Raw genomic sequence first — 17,951 nt, forward strand, 5'->3', positions numbered from 1 at the left:
GCTTGATGCATTCGGCCCTAAAATGAAAATTGATTATCTTATTTTAGATGCAAAATTTTTACTAATTAATATGAACTACGTAGAATTTTTTCTTTTTTTTAGAAATTTTATTGATAGAAAAAGTTTGACAAATTTTTTCATATTTGTTGTGACAAATTGATAGTGGTAAGTAAAAAAGCAGTGTTAGTAATAGACTTAGATGAGAACTAATAAAAGTTTGCAAATTCAACTCTTATCATTATTCTTTTTTTTTTTTAGAAGTGCAACATTCACAATATTTTTTACAACAAATTCTAGGTTTTAAGTTGCTTTTTGTTTTCTATTTGAAAATATCACTATAATTATTTTTTTGTCATCAATAACAACCTACTACTTAACATTAGTTGTAAAAATATTGTGAAAAATATTGTGGACGTTGCATTTTTCTCTTAATTTTATTTGTTTTTTATCTAATAAAAAAATATTATTTTATTTATTGATTATAAAAAACCTTATTGATTAAAATTTAGAGGTCTTTTTTTTACTTGAGGCCTTAGACAACTGTATTTTTTGCTCTAACATTCAGCCGGCACTGCTAGTTATATAATCTAGACTATTTTTACAAGTGAAACTCCTTTAAATTCTCCTTCCTCATTGGAAGTAGATTGAAAGTTTATGGAAATTAAGAAACAACATTAGTCATAAATCATGCTGAATCAAGAATATATATATATATATATATATATTAATATATATAATTAGTCATATAATTAGATGTAGAAAAACAGAAGAAGAAAAGAAAATAGTAGGAAAAAAAAGAGAAAGGCCCATGAATTAAAGTCGAAAACTCTCCAGTTCCTATAAGCCTCAATGAAACGCTGCGTTTCACAGGCTATTTAAAAAAGAGAGAGAGAGAGAGAGAGAGTAAAACGACGTAGTTACTATAGGGTTTCAAAATTGAGCCAGCATATAAAAATTGATGTGAAACTCAGAACTCTCGACTCTCTCGCCTCTCAGCTGCTGTTCACCCCCCCCCCGCCTGTCTGCCGCAACACCGCCGGTAAGTTTCATAGTTCTCAAGCAATTAATCCAATTCTTCTCTCTTTATTCTATTCTCTAAGTTCACGAGTGCTTACACTTTTTTTATATCTGCATTACATTCTGATTTTAGTTTAGTTGTTTAGGTTCTGCCTCTCTGTTTAGGTTTGCATAGGACCCTTATCGTCGATCCTAAACAATTGAAATTTGCGACTTTTATTTTGAATTATTTGCTATTGGCCCTTTGATTTTAAGCCCAGCCCGGTATCTTTATTTTACTAAGTCAGCCCAGAGACCCAAACCCATTAACTGAAACCCAAAATAACAAAAACAAAAAACACATTTGCTTTCAACGTATATTTTGTTATTGCCCTAATAAACCCAGCAGCCCCAAACCGACAGAGAGAGAGAAAACTCATCGCTATACGCTGAAAGGTTTGATTTTTTTTTTTTTTTTCTCTCTTTCAATTTGTGTTTTTGATTATTTGATTTTTGTTTCTCAAGATTTTGTGGCTGTTTTTCGATGTATCTCAATTTTTTTTTCGGTGGTTTGTTTTGTTCTGTTACTCTGTTTTGATTGTAAATAAGAGAGAGGAGAGCTATGAAAGAGTTGGGTTTGTTGTTTATGAATATGTTTGTGTTAGAGCTTTTTACAAATTGGGTTTGGTGTAATTTGTTTGAACATGACTTTTTCTGAAATGGGTTCTTCTAGATTAATTCATAGATGCAAAAATTTAGGATTTTTAAGTTAATTTTGTTTTGTTTATGATGTTACTGATATAGAAAGACCATGCTTTTTTTGGAAATGGGTTCTTTTAGATTTCGTTCATAGAAGCAACAATTTCAGATTCTTCATGCAAATATATATGAGTTGGTTGTTAACAAAGTTGAGAGTTCTTTGGAAAATTTGTTGAATATGGTTGTGATCTTTTAAAGCAAATTGATTGGTTCATTAGCTCATTACAATCTAATTTGGTAATATCTAGCTATATTGGTGGTGGCACGATGAGGGCGACAGTTTTGGTCTATTTCTGGTTGTCATATAACTAGTATGAATGCTTTCGTTTTTGCATAATGGTTTTCTAATCATTTGGGACCATTTGATGAATTTGTTTTAGCTTATAACTTGATGTCCCTCTGAATGTGTCTAATTTATTGTTTTGCTGAATTTTGATTCAGCTTGATATCAGCTCTTCTACTCTTAAATTTAATAAATTTGTCAATTGTTCTCCTCCATGGATCCCTATGAGTTTTAGACCTTTTTCCCCAATAAAATAAGTATGTAGACTAGAAGAACAAACTTAGAATTTGGCTACATTATGGCCATGAAGATCTAGCAAATATTCCAACCCAATTTATAAGGGTTAGTTTCACTTGCAAAGTCCAGAATTATATTCTATCTATCGTCAATGGAGTGCTTTTGTATTTTTATAAATTTTTTGTGCATAAAGAACTAAAAGAAATTGTAATTTGTGATATAAAATATTTCTGTATAAATTAGCTGTACAGGAGATACAATTGTTTCTTTTACAGTTGATTTTTGTCATGTGATTTTAATTGTCTTATTATAAGCATATGTGATTAAATTGCAAAGCCATACTTGATCTATACAGATTTATTTATGTATCTATTTTCTTGCTTTTGTCCTTCTTGTCCTTAACCTTAAAGTACTTACCTTTTATAAAATTTTATTGTTACAATCAACAGCCATGGCAGAGGAAGCAGGTATGTTTGTGGTTCCACAAACCGTTGGCACTGTTTTATGTTGCAAATGTGGTATTCCAATGGCACCGAATGCTGCCAATATGTGCGTAAAGTGTTTGCGCTCTGAAGTTGACATCACAGAAGGTCTACAGAAGCATGTGATCATAATGCATTGTCCTGAGTGCAACAGCTACTTGCAGCCACCAAGAACTTGGATCAAAGCTCAATTGGAATCAAAAGAGCTGTTGACATTCTGTGTGAAGAGGCTGAAGAATTTGAACAAGGTAAGATTGGTACATGCAGAATTCATTTGGACCGAACCCCATTCCAAGAGGATCAAGGTCAAATTGAAAGTTCAGAAAGAGGTTCTTAATGGAGCAATACTTGAACAATCATATGTGGTTGAATATGTTCAGCAAGAGCACATGTGTGAATCCTGTTCAAGAGTTCAGGCCAATCCTGACCAGTGGGTTGCAGCAGTGCAACTGCGCCAGCATGTTTCTCACAGGCGTACTTTCTTTTATTTGGAGCAGCTAATTCTGAAGCACGGTGCTGCTGCTTCTGCCATAAAGATTAAGCAGATGGAACAAGGTATCGACTTCTTTTTCTCTAACAGGAGTCATGGTGTGAAATTTGTGGAATTCATTGGTAAGGTTGCTCCAATGAAGAGTCGCAATGACAAACAGCTTGTTTCCCATGATATAAAGAGTAATAACTATAATTACAAATATACATTCTCAGTTGAAATCTGCCCAATATGTCGTGAGGATTTGATCTGTTTGCCACTCAAAGTTGCTGCTAGTTTGGGAAATCTTGGCCCATTGGTGATTTGCACCAAAGTGACCAACAGCATTGCTTTGCTTGACCCGTTGACCTTAAGGATTTCTTACTTGGATGCTGATCAGTATTGGAGGTTACCGTTTAAGTCTCTACTTACGAGCAGGCAGCTGGTGGAGTATATTGTGTTAGATGTGGAGATAATTTCTTCCGAAGTTAATGTTGGTGGCTCCAAGTATGTTTTAGCTGATGCACAAGTGGCCCGAGTATCAGATTTTGGAAAAAATGATACAATTTTCAACATAAGAACACATCTAGGCCATCTTTTGAACCCGGGAGATTATGCCCTTGGTTATGACTTATATGGAGCTAATAGTAATGATATTGAGATAGAGAAGCACAAAGGTCTGGTCATCCCTGAAGCAATTCTTATAAGGAAAAGCTATGAAGAGAAGCGTCAGAAGAAGCGTGGGAAGCCTCGTGCCTGGAAGCTTAAATCCCTTGACATGGAAGTTGATGATAGGAATAGAACTGATCAAGAAAAGATTAACTCGGAGTATGAACAGTTCTTGAAAGATCTGGAGGAGAACCCTGAATTGAGGTTCAATATATCATTGTACCGTAATAAAGACTACCAGCCATCAGAGATGACATCTGTGGCTGATGGAGATGAAGTACCTTCTATTCCGCTGGATGAGTTACTTGCTGATCTTGATCTAAGCGAAGCAGAAGCAGAAGCAGAAGATGAAGATGATGAAATGAGGGAGTGATGATCAGAACCTTTTGATCCATTGTCCTACTCTCTCATTGTCCCTTCACAAGTTCACCACCACCCTTCTTCCTCCGTATTTTAAACACAATGGTTCAGGCATTTTTGTTGATGATTTTGTATGATTATATCTGGGTTGCTCTTGGCTCTATTAAATATGCTGGTTGCTGTTGAATAATTTATCGCATGGCCAATATAGAAGTATCATACGTATGCTTTTTTGTTGAGTTAGTAGCTTCTGTGATTTTGAAGCCTTTTATGTTTGAACTTTGCTTTAAAATTTTCTAATTCCAGTTTTGTTTTTATTGGGTTCATAAATCATTGAAGTTTTTGTTGCATAATTGCTTAATTGGGCAGTCAGTATGCTGCACGTTGTGATTCTGACCAGTTGGTTCAAATTCTTGCGGGCTTGTCTTCTTTGCACTTATTTTGATTTACACATGATATTGCTTAATTGGCTTGCAACCCTCAGAATCTAAGCATTATATACTATCAATGAGTCATATACGGCCTGGTCAATTTCTATTCAACCTGTTGAATGTTATAGCTAGGTCCTGTGTTTCACTGGTATTCGATTGTTTCTTATATACGACATTGCTTGAATTTCTAATTTTTATCAATTGAAAATTTTTCAATGGACATTTTTTTTTTATAAATAATTATTTAAATTATTGATCACTTTATGTTCCAACATGCAGTTGGGACTTCTATACTTCGAAGTTCAAACCTCTCATTTTTGTAGTTTTTCTATTAGTTTGGTTTGTAAAATTGGAACCAAACATTGTCTCCTTCATCTTTGAGCTCGTGTTTGCTTTGCAGCAACTAGCAGCCGTTATATTCACATTAATTTCGTCAGAGATCTAGACCTCTGTACGGGAAAACAAGAAAAGTCTGATATGTATATATAGAGGCAACAAATATTTGATAACTGACTTCTTAATGCTACCAATAATGGTGATATATATCATTTTGTTTCATTACGGCTAAGCAATACTTAGAGGAGAACCCATGATCGGGGATAGTGTGCCATAGAATGTAGACATGGGTATCCTACCAAGTCAATAGAGATAGTTTATATTTGTAATATTTAATTGAAATTATGAAAAAAAAAAAAAAAAAAAAAAAAAAGGGAAGATACTAACATGCCTAACACATCCTTTTAATCTATATTTCCAAACTTTTTTACTAGAAGTTAGAAAAAAAGCACGATATTACTTAAAAGTTACACCTTATATTTTATCTTAAACCCTTACATTATATCTTGATCATTCTTATGACAATTTTTCTAGGATTACAACTTTTTCCATAGCTTGATGAATGATTGACTATGAATGATGAACAATCACTTTCATATAAATTTACTACTTTTTATCTGCTATTAACCCTCAACCCTTTAAGAGTTTGTGACAAAATTGTGGGATAAAAGTTCCAAAGTTCCACCCTGACACCTCCTCTTCTTAAAAACTTAAAAGAATTTAAATTGAATCAAACTCGAATAAAGTTTTATTTCTAAATTTTAAATCAAGAATGTTTAGGGACACTTTTTATTACAAATTTGATGTAGTTTGTTGACAAAATAGTTGGGATAAAGTGATTATCCACTTTAACAAATTATGACAATTTGTGAGTGAGAAGAATTATTTTGAATTCCCTCCCAAATAAAATTAATAATAAAATAAAATTCCAAAATTACACTAAATAGTTAAACGAAAATATTTAGTTGAAACGGTTACATAAACGACACACACAAACACAGTCACAGAGAGCTAAGAAGAAAGAGAGGAGATGGTGAAATGCAAGAAGAGAAGGAAGAAGCTAAATGGTTATTGTTACTGGTCAGCACTGCCAATTCCTATTTCTCTGAGAAAAGTTTTGTTTTCTCACTCTCCAAACAGGTCAGAGTTCCAATTCACTCCATCTGTATTCCTTCAAATTCTCTGCCAAGTTTGAACTACATTTCCAGAAATCCCTGTAAATTTTTCTAGTTTTAGCTTCTCCAATTTCAAAATAAGAGTGAGTGTTTTGCTTTGCTTGCATTGAGGTTTCTTATTCATCAACTTATTTGTGTGAATTTTGTAGCTTCAGACTGTAATTATTATGGCTAGTGACACTTTGGTTTCTCTTTGTTGAATTGGGGAATTCAAAAAAATGATATTTTTTGTGAAAATTTATAATTTTGGAGGGAAAGTTCAAATCTTTGAGATAAGATGTATTTGTATTGTGAATTTGCTTTGATGGATTTTGTTCAAATTGATGATATGCGTCTTTTAGGCATTTGGATAAATGGGTTTTTGGATATGGAGTAAAAAGTGAAAACCCCAAATTTAGCTAACTTTTTTAGGGTTCAAAGGAAGTGGAAGTTGGTGGGTTTGGAATTTTGGAGGTTTAGAGGGCACAGTGTATGGATTTTATTTGATGAGAAAATGCAACCGCCATCACATCAGAATTCACTGATCAATCTGGTGGACTTAAAAGCTCAGACAGTTAGGAGACTTGGGCGAGGAAGGTTGAAGAAATATTTTTATTATTCGAGCAGATTGTTGAGTTTGAAGCTAAGCAATGTGTAGTTTATATGTTTGATTTTGAAAAATGCTTATTATGCAAAAGTTCCACCACCAACAATGCCTAAGAAGGAAGTTCAAGCAGGTACAAGTGATGGGTATCGGCAGAGCAGGCTCTGTCCTTTACTGAATGGGGCTGTTTTGCCATCCTCACCTCTAAAGGCACAGTCAGAAATTCTTGTTAGGCCAGTCGGGAAGGTGTGTTTTGCTTCCCACCAATTTTCGGTTACTTGTGATAATGTATTATTAGAAAATGGGGATTGTGATATACGGAAGCCAGTGCAGCATCATCAAAGACTCACAGAAAATGCAGAGTGTGAAGGAGAGGTTTTGCTTTCCAACTCTGCTAAATTAACACAAATAAAGGGATCAACAGGTAGTTTAGTTTCTGTAGACATTAAAGATGAGAAAGAAGTATTAGTTGTTGAAGATGGAAAAGAAGTACTCAGTAGAAGTACACTTCAGGTTCCACATGGGATACCTTTTATCTTTGTTAGTGTGGGTGGGGCCGGCAGGGCTTTTCCTTTAGCAAGGACTGATAGTACTGGCTCATATGATAGTGGTGGATTGCTTGATACTGATGTGCTAAGGGAACGGATGCAGCTCATTGCTGCAGCACAGGGCCTTCAGGGGGTGTCAATGGAATGTGCCAATTTGTTGATTAATGGGTTGGATGCATACTTGAAAAAGTTGATCAAGTCCTGTGTCAAATTGGTAGGGGCAAGATGTGGACGTGACTTGTCAAAGAATAATAGTTACAAGCACCAGTTTGATGGGAAGCATTTCCCAATTTCATTGTTAGATTTCAAGGTGGCAATGGAGCTTAACCCAAACCAGCTTGGGAAAGACTGGGCATTTCTGCTGGAGAAAATATGTATACATGTATTTGATCAACAACATTTCTGGAGCAACTCTTGGTCTCTAATATGTGATTGATTTAATTACTGACTGGTTTGAATGGTCATAGACGCTTGATGGCAGCTTTGCTTCGGTACTGATGATGCAGTAATTCTCATGATAACATAATGCTCCATACAAGTTCACCCAAATCAGGATATTTTCTGCTTTAAACCTAGTTCTCGATCCCAACAACCCCTTCTATTAGCAACCAGCCTGAATGGTGTTGAATGAAGAATCTTATGTTTGATTGCCTTGTTGTAACTTAGCTTAGTTTTGTTATCATTTTTTTTTTTTTTTTTTTTTGTGTAATTTACAGGCATTGAGAATAGAATTTTAGATCAGTTTTGCAAGAATAATTTGTAATATGTCTAGCTCAATAGATAGGTAAATGATGCAAAAGCTCTTGTGTATGTATTTTTAAACTTAAACTTTGTTGAATTCTTGATATTAACAATGCTTTCTCACAGGATTCTTCTTTATGTGTTTACTTCCAAATGTTGAATTGAGTGGCATTTCATTTTAAATAGTTTCTTCTAAACAACTGTGCACTTAAATTATAACATCTTTTGAAGTTTCTCCTGTAAGGATAAGTTACTTCTTGGTTTTAAAATGTATGATTGTTTCTTGTTTGAGGCATAAGAAGCCCTGCTTTATGCAAGATCTCTCTCACACCCTTCATTACAGACTCCCATCTATGCAAAGAATAGATTACATTTTTGTACTATTCAATCTTGGTCATAAGATTTTCATTTCATTTTATTGATTTCTTCAATTTGAGGACTCGTAAAGACAAAGATTTCATATTTGGTTCATTAACAAACACCCAAGTTTTACATACTGCCATACTGGTTCGAGTACAAAAAATTACTGCATAGGCAGTTTAAAGTGTTACTGTCACCACTATAAACATTTATTTATAATGAGTGCTATTGACATAATTCCTATCTTTTAATTTGTCTGTACGTCCCTTACCTTTTGAATTTTCTGATTGATTCTTTGCAGCCTTGACCTTGTCTTGAAGTATTAATATTTTTCTTTCATATTTAAATCCATTTTCTCTATAGTCTACAAGCTTGCTATGGAATACACAGTTCCCACAGAGTCTTATATTAGATACTGTTCTCCTAAAGTTTTGGCTCCATGCAGACATGCTGTCTAGATACTGCTGGTGAACATGCTCCTCCAATGGATTATGCTGGGAAAAATATTTACTGAAATTACCTTTTGCATTGGTCATGGTTCAGCTATTTCGTTCTTCTTAAGTAATAATGGGATTATCTAGGTCATTCTTCTACAAATAGTACTTCGATGATGGTGTCTCATCCCCTATTTGCAGATGACACTCTTATTTTTTGTGATACTGATCCTAATCAGTTAGTTACTTTGAGGGAGATTCTGAATAGATTTGAGGAGGTTTCTGGGTTAAAAATTAATTTGGGGAAATCAAAGTTGGTTCCGGTTGGAGAGGTGCATAATCTGGATGTGTTGGTGGGGTTGTTGGGTTGTAGGCATTCTTCCCTTCCTTTGAAATATTTGGGAATTCCTTTGGGTCCAAATTCAAGGAGGTATCAATATGGAATCCTATTTTAGAGAAGATGGAACGAAGACTAGCAGGTTGGAAGAGGCTTTATTTATCTAAGGGAGGTAGAGTCACTCTTATTAAAAGTGCCTTATCCTCCTTTCCTACTTATTTCCTTTCCATTCTTCCTATTCCTGGGAAGGTTGCTAATCGTATGGAGAAACTACAAAGAGATTTTCTTTGGAGTGGTAGTAATGGTGATTCTAAATTTCACTTGGTGAAATGGGCTAAGGTTTGCAAGCCAATGCAGGGTGGGGGGCTTGGTATCAGATGATTGAGAAGTTTTAACACTGCTTTGTTGGGCAAGTGGTTGTGGAGGTATGGTTTAGAGACAGATGCGCTGTGGAGGAGGGTCATAGAGGCAAAATATGGGAATGTTTGGGGTGGTTGGTGCACGAAAAAGGTGACTAGTCCGTATGGTGTTAGCCTTTGAAGGTTTATTAGAAGTGGCTGGCTAAATTTCTCTAAACTATTACAGTATGATGTGGGTGATGTTACTAGAGTGAAGTTTTGGAAGCACGTGTGGTGTGGGGATTGTTCCCTCAAAGAGGCTTTTCCAGAACTTTACAGCCTTAGCAGAGCAAGGGATTCTTCAGTGGCGGAGGTTATGGGCTGGTCGGGTGGGCAGCTGCATTGGAATTTTCTTTTTCGTCGTTCACCACAAGATTGGGAGGAAGAATCTTTTGATCGGTTCATCGACATTGTTTACTCTTCGAAAGTGCGGGGGGTTGGCCCTGATAAGGTTTGTTGGAAGATAGCTAGGAGTAGAGGACTTAAGGTTAGTAGTTTTTATCTCTCCTTCTACCCTCCTTCCCTTTCGTTTCCTTGGAGGTTGGTGTGGCACTCAAAGGTTCCCCCAAGGGTGGCTTTCTTCTCATGGCCAGCTTCTCTAGGTAAGATTCTTACAACTGATAACCTTCACAAAAGGTGTATTGTTGTTCTTGATTGGTGCTACACGTGTAAGAGGTGTGGAGAGTCGGTGGATCATCTTCTGCTTCATTGTCCTTTAGCCTGAGAGTTGTGGTCATTGGTGTTTTGTTTGTTTGGGCTGCATTGGGTTATGCCTCTTAAGGTTATTGAGTTGTTTGAATCTTGGCAAGGTAAATTTGGGCGGCATTGCAATATAGATTTTTGGAGACTTGTGCCGCACTGCTTGATGTGGTGTATTTGGAGGGAAAGAAATGCTCGCTATTTTGAGGGATGTGAACAGTCCTTGCTAGAAATTAAGTCTTTTTTCTTACACACTCTTCTTGGTTGGAGTGTGGCTCTGTCGCAATTTTCTTGTTTTTCTCGTTTTTCTCTTCCTCTTTTACTTGATCATTGTAACTTGGGTTTTTTATTTTCGCCCCCAAAGTACACTCCCAATGTACTTGGGTTGGTTTTTTTTTTTTTTTTTTTTTTTTTTGATAAAATTTTTAGTTATCTATCAAAAAAAAAAAAAAGGGGGATTATCTAGGTCTGATTTTTAAAATCTAAGTGCTTTAGTAAGTAGTTTCTTTAGCATGCACACATTAAATTTTGAAAAAATATAAGTCCCTTGTATGGACCAAAGTGATTATGATTCTCTTCTCATTATTGAAGTGGTGCATTGGCTTGGGGGCCCAAACATTGACACCTCAATCACTATAAAAACAAATTGTAATGATCTTTTTGTTGTTAGATGGTAGTAACTATCGCTTTCATCAACATTTATTTTGATGTTAGACTGATCTATATGCTATGAATTATGACGGCAAATGTAAAACTTGAGAGTTGTTGGGAGACTTTTACAGGTGTTTTGTTAGCACATGATAATCACCTAACATTTCTGCTGGGGCGAAGACCACTATTTTAGTATTTTTTTAGTATTTTAAATTCACTTCCCTTTTTTCTTGATGAGATAAATTGAAACATTTATTTAAGAACTAGTTAAAATAGATAGGGGATGCCATAATTTGGATGGTTTTGTTTCTCAGTCAAAAGTTAGATAGAAAATGAATTTAGACTTATGAAATGGGAAGTTTCCATGTATGTTTCCTGTGGATGTGCTCTTATCAAAGCTTGGAAAATATCTTCATAATGAACTAGTGTTAGGTATTAATTAACTCAGCATAGCCGGCTGATTTGGGATTGTCTTTTGTTGAATTTTTAATAATCCAAAATAAAATATTAGTTTATTATGCAATTGATTTCTATGTCTATCTATCCCTCACCCTTCTTTGACTGAATTATCACATGTATGAAAATCCATGGACATCTTTAATATTCAAAGCTTGTATCCTTGTTAAGGTCTATAAGAAGTCAAGCTTAAGCTGGTGAATTGAATAACTGGCAGCCAAGGGTAGTTGGTAAAAGTATCCCCTTTAGGTGAAGAAAATGGAAGTACAATTTTGATTGTGACTGTAGCACTTGGTCATCATTATAAAATATTTTGATGAATTTATATTTTGGATTACCATTAAGTGAATTAGAATGCTTAAATATACTTGAGTTTCCTAGGTAGAGACATAAATGGATAATAATGGTTTTAATAGGCTGCTAAAGTGGATTTGGTTGGATGGGATTCTTGTTGACTTCAAGATTCAGGAAATGAACACGACTGTAGCAGTCTTGCTGGGTTCATTTGGACCCATTGTCTTACCAGCTATATTGGATTTATTGTGATACATAGGAACAACCCCGTTGGACTTGCAAACCATGCTGTCTTATGTATGATATTTCTTTCAGGCATTGCACATACCAAAACTTGTGATTTATCTCCTGGAAATTTAAAATATGCAGTGCTCTCCAGATTTAACAGCAGATTTACAGAATGTGTTCAATTTTTGAACTGTCAATGATCATTATTTTCATTGTCTGTTTATCACACAGTTGACACTCTGCCAACGATTTTAGTATAACTAGCAAAGTATGGTAATTAATTTTTTCAATTCCTTTGCTGCATGTATATTAAATTATGATCACATTCTTTCCCTTTATAATGTTATTGTCCACTAATCAATTGCATGCTTTTGCTGTAAGTACACTATTAATGAGTAAAACTGCTCACTGATAAGCTAGTTCCAAATTAGTTAACTGTGGATATCTACAAAAATTATTATTATAATATTTACAAACAACTTTGTGATTCGGTGGCATTTTTGTTTTTCACCCAATAAAGGTGCACCTGATACATGTTTCATATTACATTGATCTGGGGACACTTGCAATAACTATGTACCATTCCACTGCAATGTTGGCAATTTGGTTGTAAAAAGAGGATGCCATGTTATGTCGCAGGACATTAGCAACGTATTATTGTAATTATAATTATTACTATCATTATAGCATGAAACTTTGAGTGATGTTGTCTTAAGCATGATTTGCAGAGAAGGATGAGGCTGCATTATGGTTAGACCACAGAAAAAACCTCCAGAAGGGCCTTTGCTTGCGCTTTGGAGGGTGACTTATCAGCTCTGATTCTGATCTTCTCAGCATTTCCCACATCACCTGGACATCCTGATATCCACACGTCTGTACATCATTGTGAAGCTTCAAAAGTCCAGCACCTGCACCCCAAAACAATGCCACAGCTTGTAAGTGACAAGCTTTTATTTAACATACCATTAGATGCTAGAACAGCTATTTAAATGAATCCCAGATAGTCGTAGTTGATTGGTGCACAATAAAAGTAGTGTTGATGTTACTTTAATCACAACAGGTCATATCGGCAATTGTGAACAAAATTGTCACAAACATTACTTCTTTTTAAAAATAAAAAAAGAGATGCCCCAAAAGGTGGACAGATCAAATTTGAGTTAGAATATGAATATGATGAAAGATTCCTTTCTGTTGTAATACTATTGAAGCGTTTATTCTTGGATGCTCCAAGTGGTGGTCCTGTGCCAAAGATCATCCGAGTCCCAGAACCTTTTTTTGGGCTTTTTTTGTGCAAAAAGTAGTAGTTCATAGAATACTTTATCGCAATGTTGTTGTCAGGCCATTGCTAAAGTGACTAGGCATTAAAGTTTCACGGAAAAAAATGTTGATCCTATCCTAATTCCTAATAAGGCACTTTTGTCTTTCGGCCGTGAGGACCAATAAAAGTATTGGTTGCCGCTTACCACTTACAAGGAGTGATGACATAGAAAAATTAGAAATAGGTAAGTGTAGGTAGGTTCATCAATTTAGAATGTAGACCACTTTATAAGAGGAATGGTGATATAGAAAAATTAGAAATTGGAAAGTGTAGGTTAGAAGGTTCATCATTTTAGAATATAGCAATCATGACTGTTTAAACTACAGAATAACTAGAAATGGCAACAGCCTTGTATATTTCAATTGATACTTCTTAGCATTTCCGACACAAACAATCTAATATAGTTCAATTGATATTTCTTGATATTTCCAACACAAACGTTCAAGATTTGAATCCTTCAGACTTTCAATCCCATCTATTGAATTGTCTCATCTATTGAATTTGTCTCATCTATTGAATTGTCTGAGAAAAACTAGAAGTGGATTCATTTAACTAGTGGAGGTAGCCCACCACTAGTAGAATATTTAATTCTTTTTCAGACATGTGAGAATTTATGCAATCCATAGGGAGGACAACCTCCCAACCAACCAATAAATAAAAAAATAAAAATTTTTGTTTTATGATCCTATCAATTCATATAGAACTCACAATACTTTATTTTTATTTCTTAAGAGGACCATGTGTATGGTCCAACCAGATGCTTGAATCATTTCTCGAGTCATGTGCCCTTGATAATTGATCTAATATGCATATGGATAATGTAGATGACATTGTGAGGTTCACTTCCTAGAAAAAGGGATACAATCATACAACACTTTTATTTTAATTAAATAGTTAATTTCGTTTTTTTTTTTTTAATGAAAAACCATAGCCGATTTGAAGATCATCTTTCAATTATTACATTTTTTTTACCCTCCATTTTCTGTTGAAGATATAAATAATTGGTGGTGGTCCTGGTTGAGAATTGAGATTACTATATTATTTTATGAAACCATATTTGATTTTGATTGCTTCGTACGAATACACATTTTCTAAGTCTTGTGGGATCCCCTCATAGTTGGAGTTCCTCAGGCAGTGGGTTTTTTTTTGTTTTTTTATTTTTAATTAGACATAGTATATATAATATGTTTTCACAAACAGGGTTTTAATGTGATGTGTGGAAATTACATATCAGGTTAGATCAATTGGGTCCCAGACAGTTATCAAACAATAAAATCAAAAGGAAGTTCAAAATTTTGGGTTTGCTCCAAATGACAATTATTTTGGGTTCACTCAAAAGAAAAGGCAAAATCAAGGGCTTGATAAGGTTGAAAATTTATCATTTATCACATGATAAATTTCTACAAAACCCATATTAAAGTCTTTTCTTCATTTATTAAACTTTCTAAATTTTTTTTTTTTTTCCTAACCATGATATCCAAAATAGTATAATGGTCTTTTCCCACTTAAATAAGGGAAAATATTCTAGTGGAAATTCTCAACCTACCACAGACTTTCCATTTGACATTCTGTGTGACAGATAAACTCATAAAAAGTACAAAATGTTGAAAATCATGCTAATTAGAGCTAAAAAAGGGAGGTATAGCCAAACCAAAATTTTTCAATTTTGAGAAGAGAAAAAAGACACCCATTGAATGAAAGAAATATTGGGTATGCTCCTATGCATTGAATCCTATAGATTTATATGACATGTTTCTTTCTGGCTACAGCCTACATGTCATGATTTAGTCTAGTACTGTGTACAAAAGTATTGGATCAAAGTTAAGTCTCTAAATGAATGGGGCCATTTTGGGCAGGAATAGAAGAGCCTAGTTATAGGCTTATAGGTATAACTCATTAATTAGTTTGAAAATCAGGCAAATAAACTATAATTTAAGGGGCACTTAAATTTTTTTAAATTAAAATTGTTGATAGTGCATAATACAAATTGTGTGCGTGTATATTAAATTGCAATAATTTTTTGTTAATTACCCTCTTAACAAATTATAAAAAGTACCATGTCCCCAACTTGCTCCAAAAAAAATAGATAGAATAACATCAAAGAATCCAAGGACCAAGATTCATATATCATCCCAAAGGAAATAAAAGCATATAACTAGTATAAAACTCCTTTGTTACACAAGAAGTGAAAAAAGATAGGACGGATTTATTAATTAATAAATAAAAGATAAAAGATAATTAAGAAGAGCAATAAACAGGAAAAGAAGAAGAATAACTGATAGGGACAAAATAAAATATTTGAAAAAGGGTGATTAAATTAAAATTATATAGCTTCTATTTTGCTTTAACTTTAATTATTTCATCCTAACAATTTTGTGTGAAATTAATTTCTCTATGAATAAGAAAAAGAAAAAAAGGACTTAAAGTGGATAAATGGTGATCAAGTATAAACAAATGTCATTGTCATTTGTTGAATTGGGACCTATTATAAGGAAAAAAAAGTTATTATTATTTTTTTAATAAATATATATAAATTGTCACGTTCACACCCCCATTGATCATGACGATCATTAGAGGTCTAAAAAAAAATAGATTCATCAGGGAATTCTAATTTTCTTTCTTCTAAACATAATCTTTTAAAAAAAATTCATTTTATTTTTTATTTTTTATAGATATGACATAATTTGAATCATATGTTATGAAAGCAAATCTTTCCCTATTCTTTTGTCATGTTAATGAAATTTAAATTATTTGACAAAAAGAAACTTTACTCGAATCGAGTAGAGAAAATTATTTTTCTTTAATAATTCAACAATCGGAGAATAGGAATTTGAACCAAACATCGCAGTTGCAAACACTAAAAAGTAGGAGTTGAACTATAAAATTCTTGGTCGGAAAACCATAATTTTTAAGAAGAAGAAAAACAGAGCAGTAGTATAAGAAAGAAGGAAAGAAAGAAAAACTAACCATCTTTGCGAGCCTTAACGCGGGCAGAAACAGCAAACCAAACACGTCTGACAGGGAAGATCATCTTGTGCCATAAATCCATCAACTTTTCTTTGACCTTCACAGTTTTCTTCCTTGTTGGTTTTCTTCTCCAACCTCCAAGTCGAACCGCTACGGTTCTTAACCCGGCCAGACCTGTATTTGATCTCTATCCACTTCTTGTTTCCTATAGCTTTATCTTTTTCTATATATAGTCTCTATGAAAACCCTGAAACTTTGAGAGAGATAGAGAGAGAGAGAGAGTTCTTGCTCAGCTCTTCTCAACTCAAAGTGTGTGTGTATGTATGGTATTAGCTTCAACCTTGTTTGCCTGTTATAACTCTCTCAACACTGCACCGACACGTGACGGTAATTAAAAAAAAAAACAGTGTCTTATTCTTTGTTTCTCTTTCGGACTTTTTGTTTACTTTTTTTTATTTACATTTCTGCAATTTAAACACCTACAATATTACAAATACAAATTCCAATACCTACTATTTCTTATTTAATTTGATAGATATAATAATGGAAAATTTACGATTCAAATCATACTATTTTTTATAATTTGATAGACATAATGGTGAAAGATGGGCAATTCAAACTATGATTCTTTTTATAAAGAAGTAAAAAAGTAATGTCACTAAACTACAAGAAGTTCTAGATAAGCATGACATCTTTAACACTAACATAATTACACATCACCATCACATGTTTTAAAAGAAAAATAAAAAGTCATATTAATTTTGTCACATTCATTGATATAACTCACATAGTATTATAACATAATCACAAATGATAGTAAATTAGTATCTTTGTCACATTTGGTTAGTGACACATCTCACATTAAATAATACTACTTAATAGTGGAATTTTTATAAAAAAAACTAGTGGGTTCTACCATTTTCTCCAATTTTCTTTTATTATACTTATTTTTTTTTTAAACTAAAATAATTGAAATTTCTTTTTTCATGTATTATTTGTAACAAGAAAAGCTTAGCTATGTTTTTTTGGTACTGTAGTTGATCAATGTTGTACCAATGCACGCAACTAACTGCCGCATGCAGTTTCGGTTGTGGCGTGTGAGTTTGAGGTTTATAGAAAAAAAAATGTTGTACCAATGCAAAAGGTGTTTGACATCAAATTTTAGAGCATGAATGACATTTAGAGGAATTGCCTTTGCTGGGATTTAACATTTGGCTTAAAAAAAAGTAAAAGAAAAAGTTTGCTGATTTGTTTTTAGTATGACAAAGAAATTGATCCCTTTCAGAACTTACTAATTCTAAAATCATACTTGAATAATATCATATGCAAAAACTATATGTGCATCAGGTAAATTAGTTTTGTTTTAGTAATATCAGTGTTTTTCTGGATAAAGCAATAAAAAAATCTAGAATTTTTTTTTTGTTTAAAAAATTTACAATTATTATATATATATATATATATATATATATATATATATGTATGTATATGCACTTGTTCTCTTCATTTCCTACCGATAAAACATTTAAAAATGATTCATAATCAATAAATAAAAAATAAGAATATGGTAATCTTTCAAAAAAGTTAATAAAACAGGTGGTTTTTATTTTTAAATACTATTTTATATTTGAAAAAAAAAATGAAGTTAAAATAGAGAATTGAACTTCCACTTAATGAAGGTTCTATGTTTAAAAACAACTATAAAAGAAAAAGGTTCTTATCTATTACTATGAATTAGAGAGA

General features: G+C 33.4%; 2 protein-coding genes and 1 long non-coding RNA gene across 4 annotated transcripts; 2 read left to right on the forward strand and 1 right to left on the reverse strand.

Annotated features, from left to right (window-relative positions):
* The first annotated feature begins 887 nt into the window (after positions 1 to 887).
* Positions 888 to 4,498, forward strand: LOC126727473 (uncharacterized). Of its 2 annotated transcripts, none has more exons than XM_050433150.1 (2): positions 888 to 1,039; positions 2,725 to 4,498. In XM_050433150.1, exon 2 carries the CDS (start codon positions 2,727 to 2,729, stop codon positions 4,266 to 4,268), a length of 1,542 nt encoding a protein of 513 aa, XP_050289107.1. In that variant the 5' UTR covers positions 888 to 1,039; positions 2,725 to 2,726; the 3' UTR covers positions 4,269 to 4,498. The 2 variants fall into 2 exon arrangements, with proteins under 2 accessions (XP_050289107.1, XP_050289105.1); XM_050433148.1 differs by lacking the exon at positions 888 to 1,039 and adding an exon at positions 1,309 to 1,452.
* An 877-nt stretch (positions 4,499 to 5,375) lies between these two features.
* On the forward strand, positions 5,376 to 12,528 carry LOC126727475 (uncharacterized). The gene is made up of 2 exons (XR_007656250.1): positions 5,376 to 6,162; positions 8,875 to 12,528. It is a non-coding gene; the product is annotated as an uncharacterized LOC126727475 (long non-coding RNA).
* On the reverse strand, positions 12,344 to 16,548 carry LOC126727474 (uncharacterized). The gene is made up of 2 exons (XM_050433151.1): positions 16,212 to 16,548; positions 12,344 to 12,834 (listed from the first exon to the last, which is right to left on the reverse strand). Exons 1-2 carry the CDS (start codon positions 16,291 to 16,293, stop codon positions 12,638 to 12,640), a joined length of 279 nt encoding a protein of 92 aa, XP_050289108.1. The 5' UTR covers positions 16,294 to 16,548; the 3' UTR covers positions 12,344 to 12,637.
* Between the last annotated feature and the right edge of the window lie 1,403 nt (positions 16,549 to 17,951).

This window comes from Quercus robur, chromosome 5 (genome assembly GCF_932294415.1).
Source record: "Quercus robur chromosome 5, dhQueRobu3.1, whole genome shotgun sequence".
NCBI classification, from domain to species: domain Eukaryota; kingdom Viridiplantae; phylum Streptophyta; class Magnoliopsida; order Fagales; family Fagaceae; genus Quercus; species Quercus robur.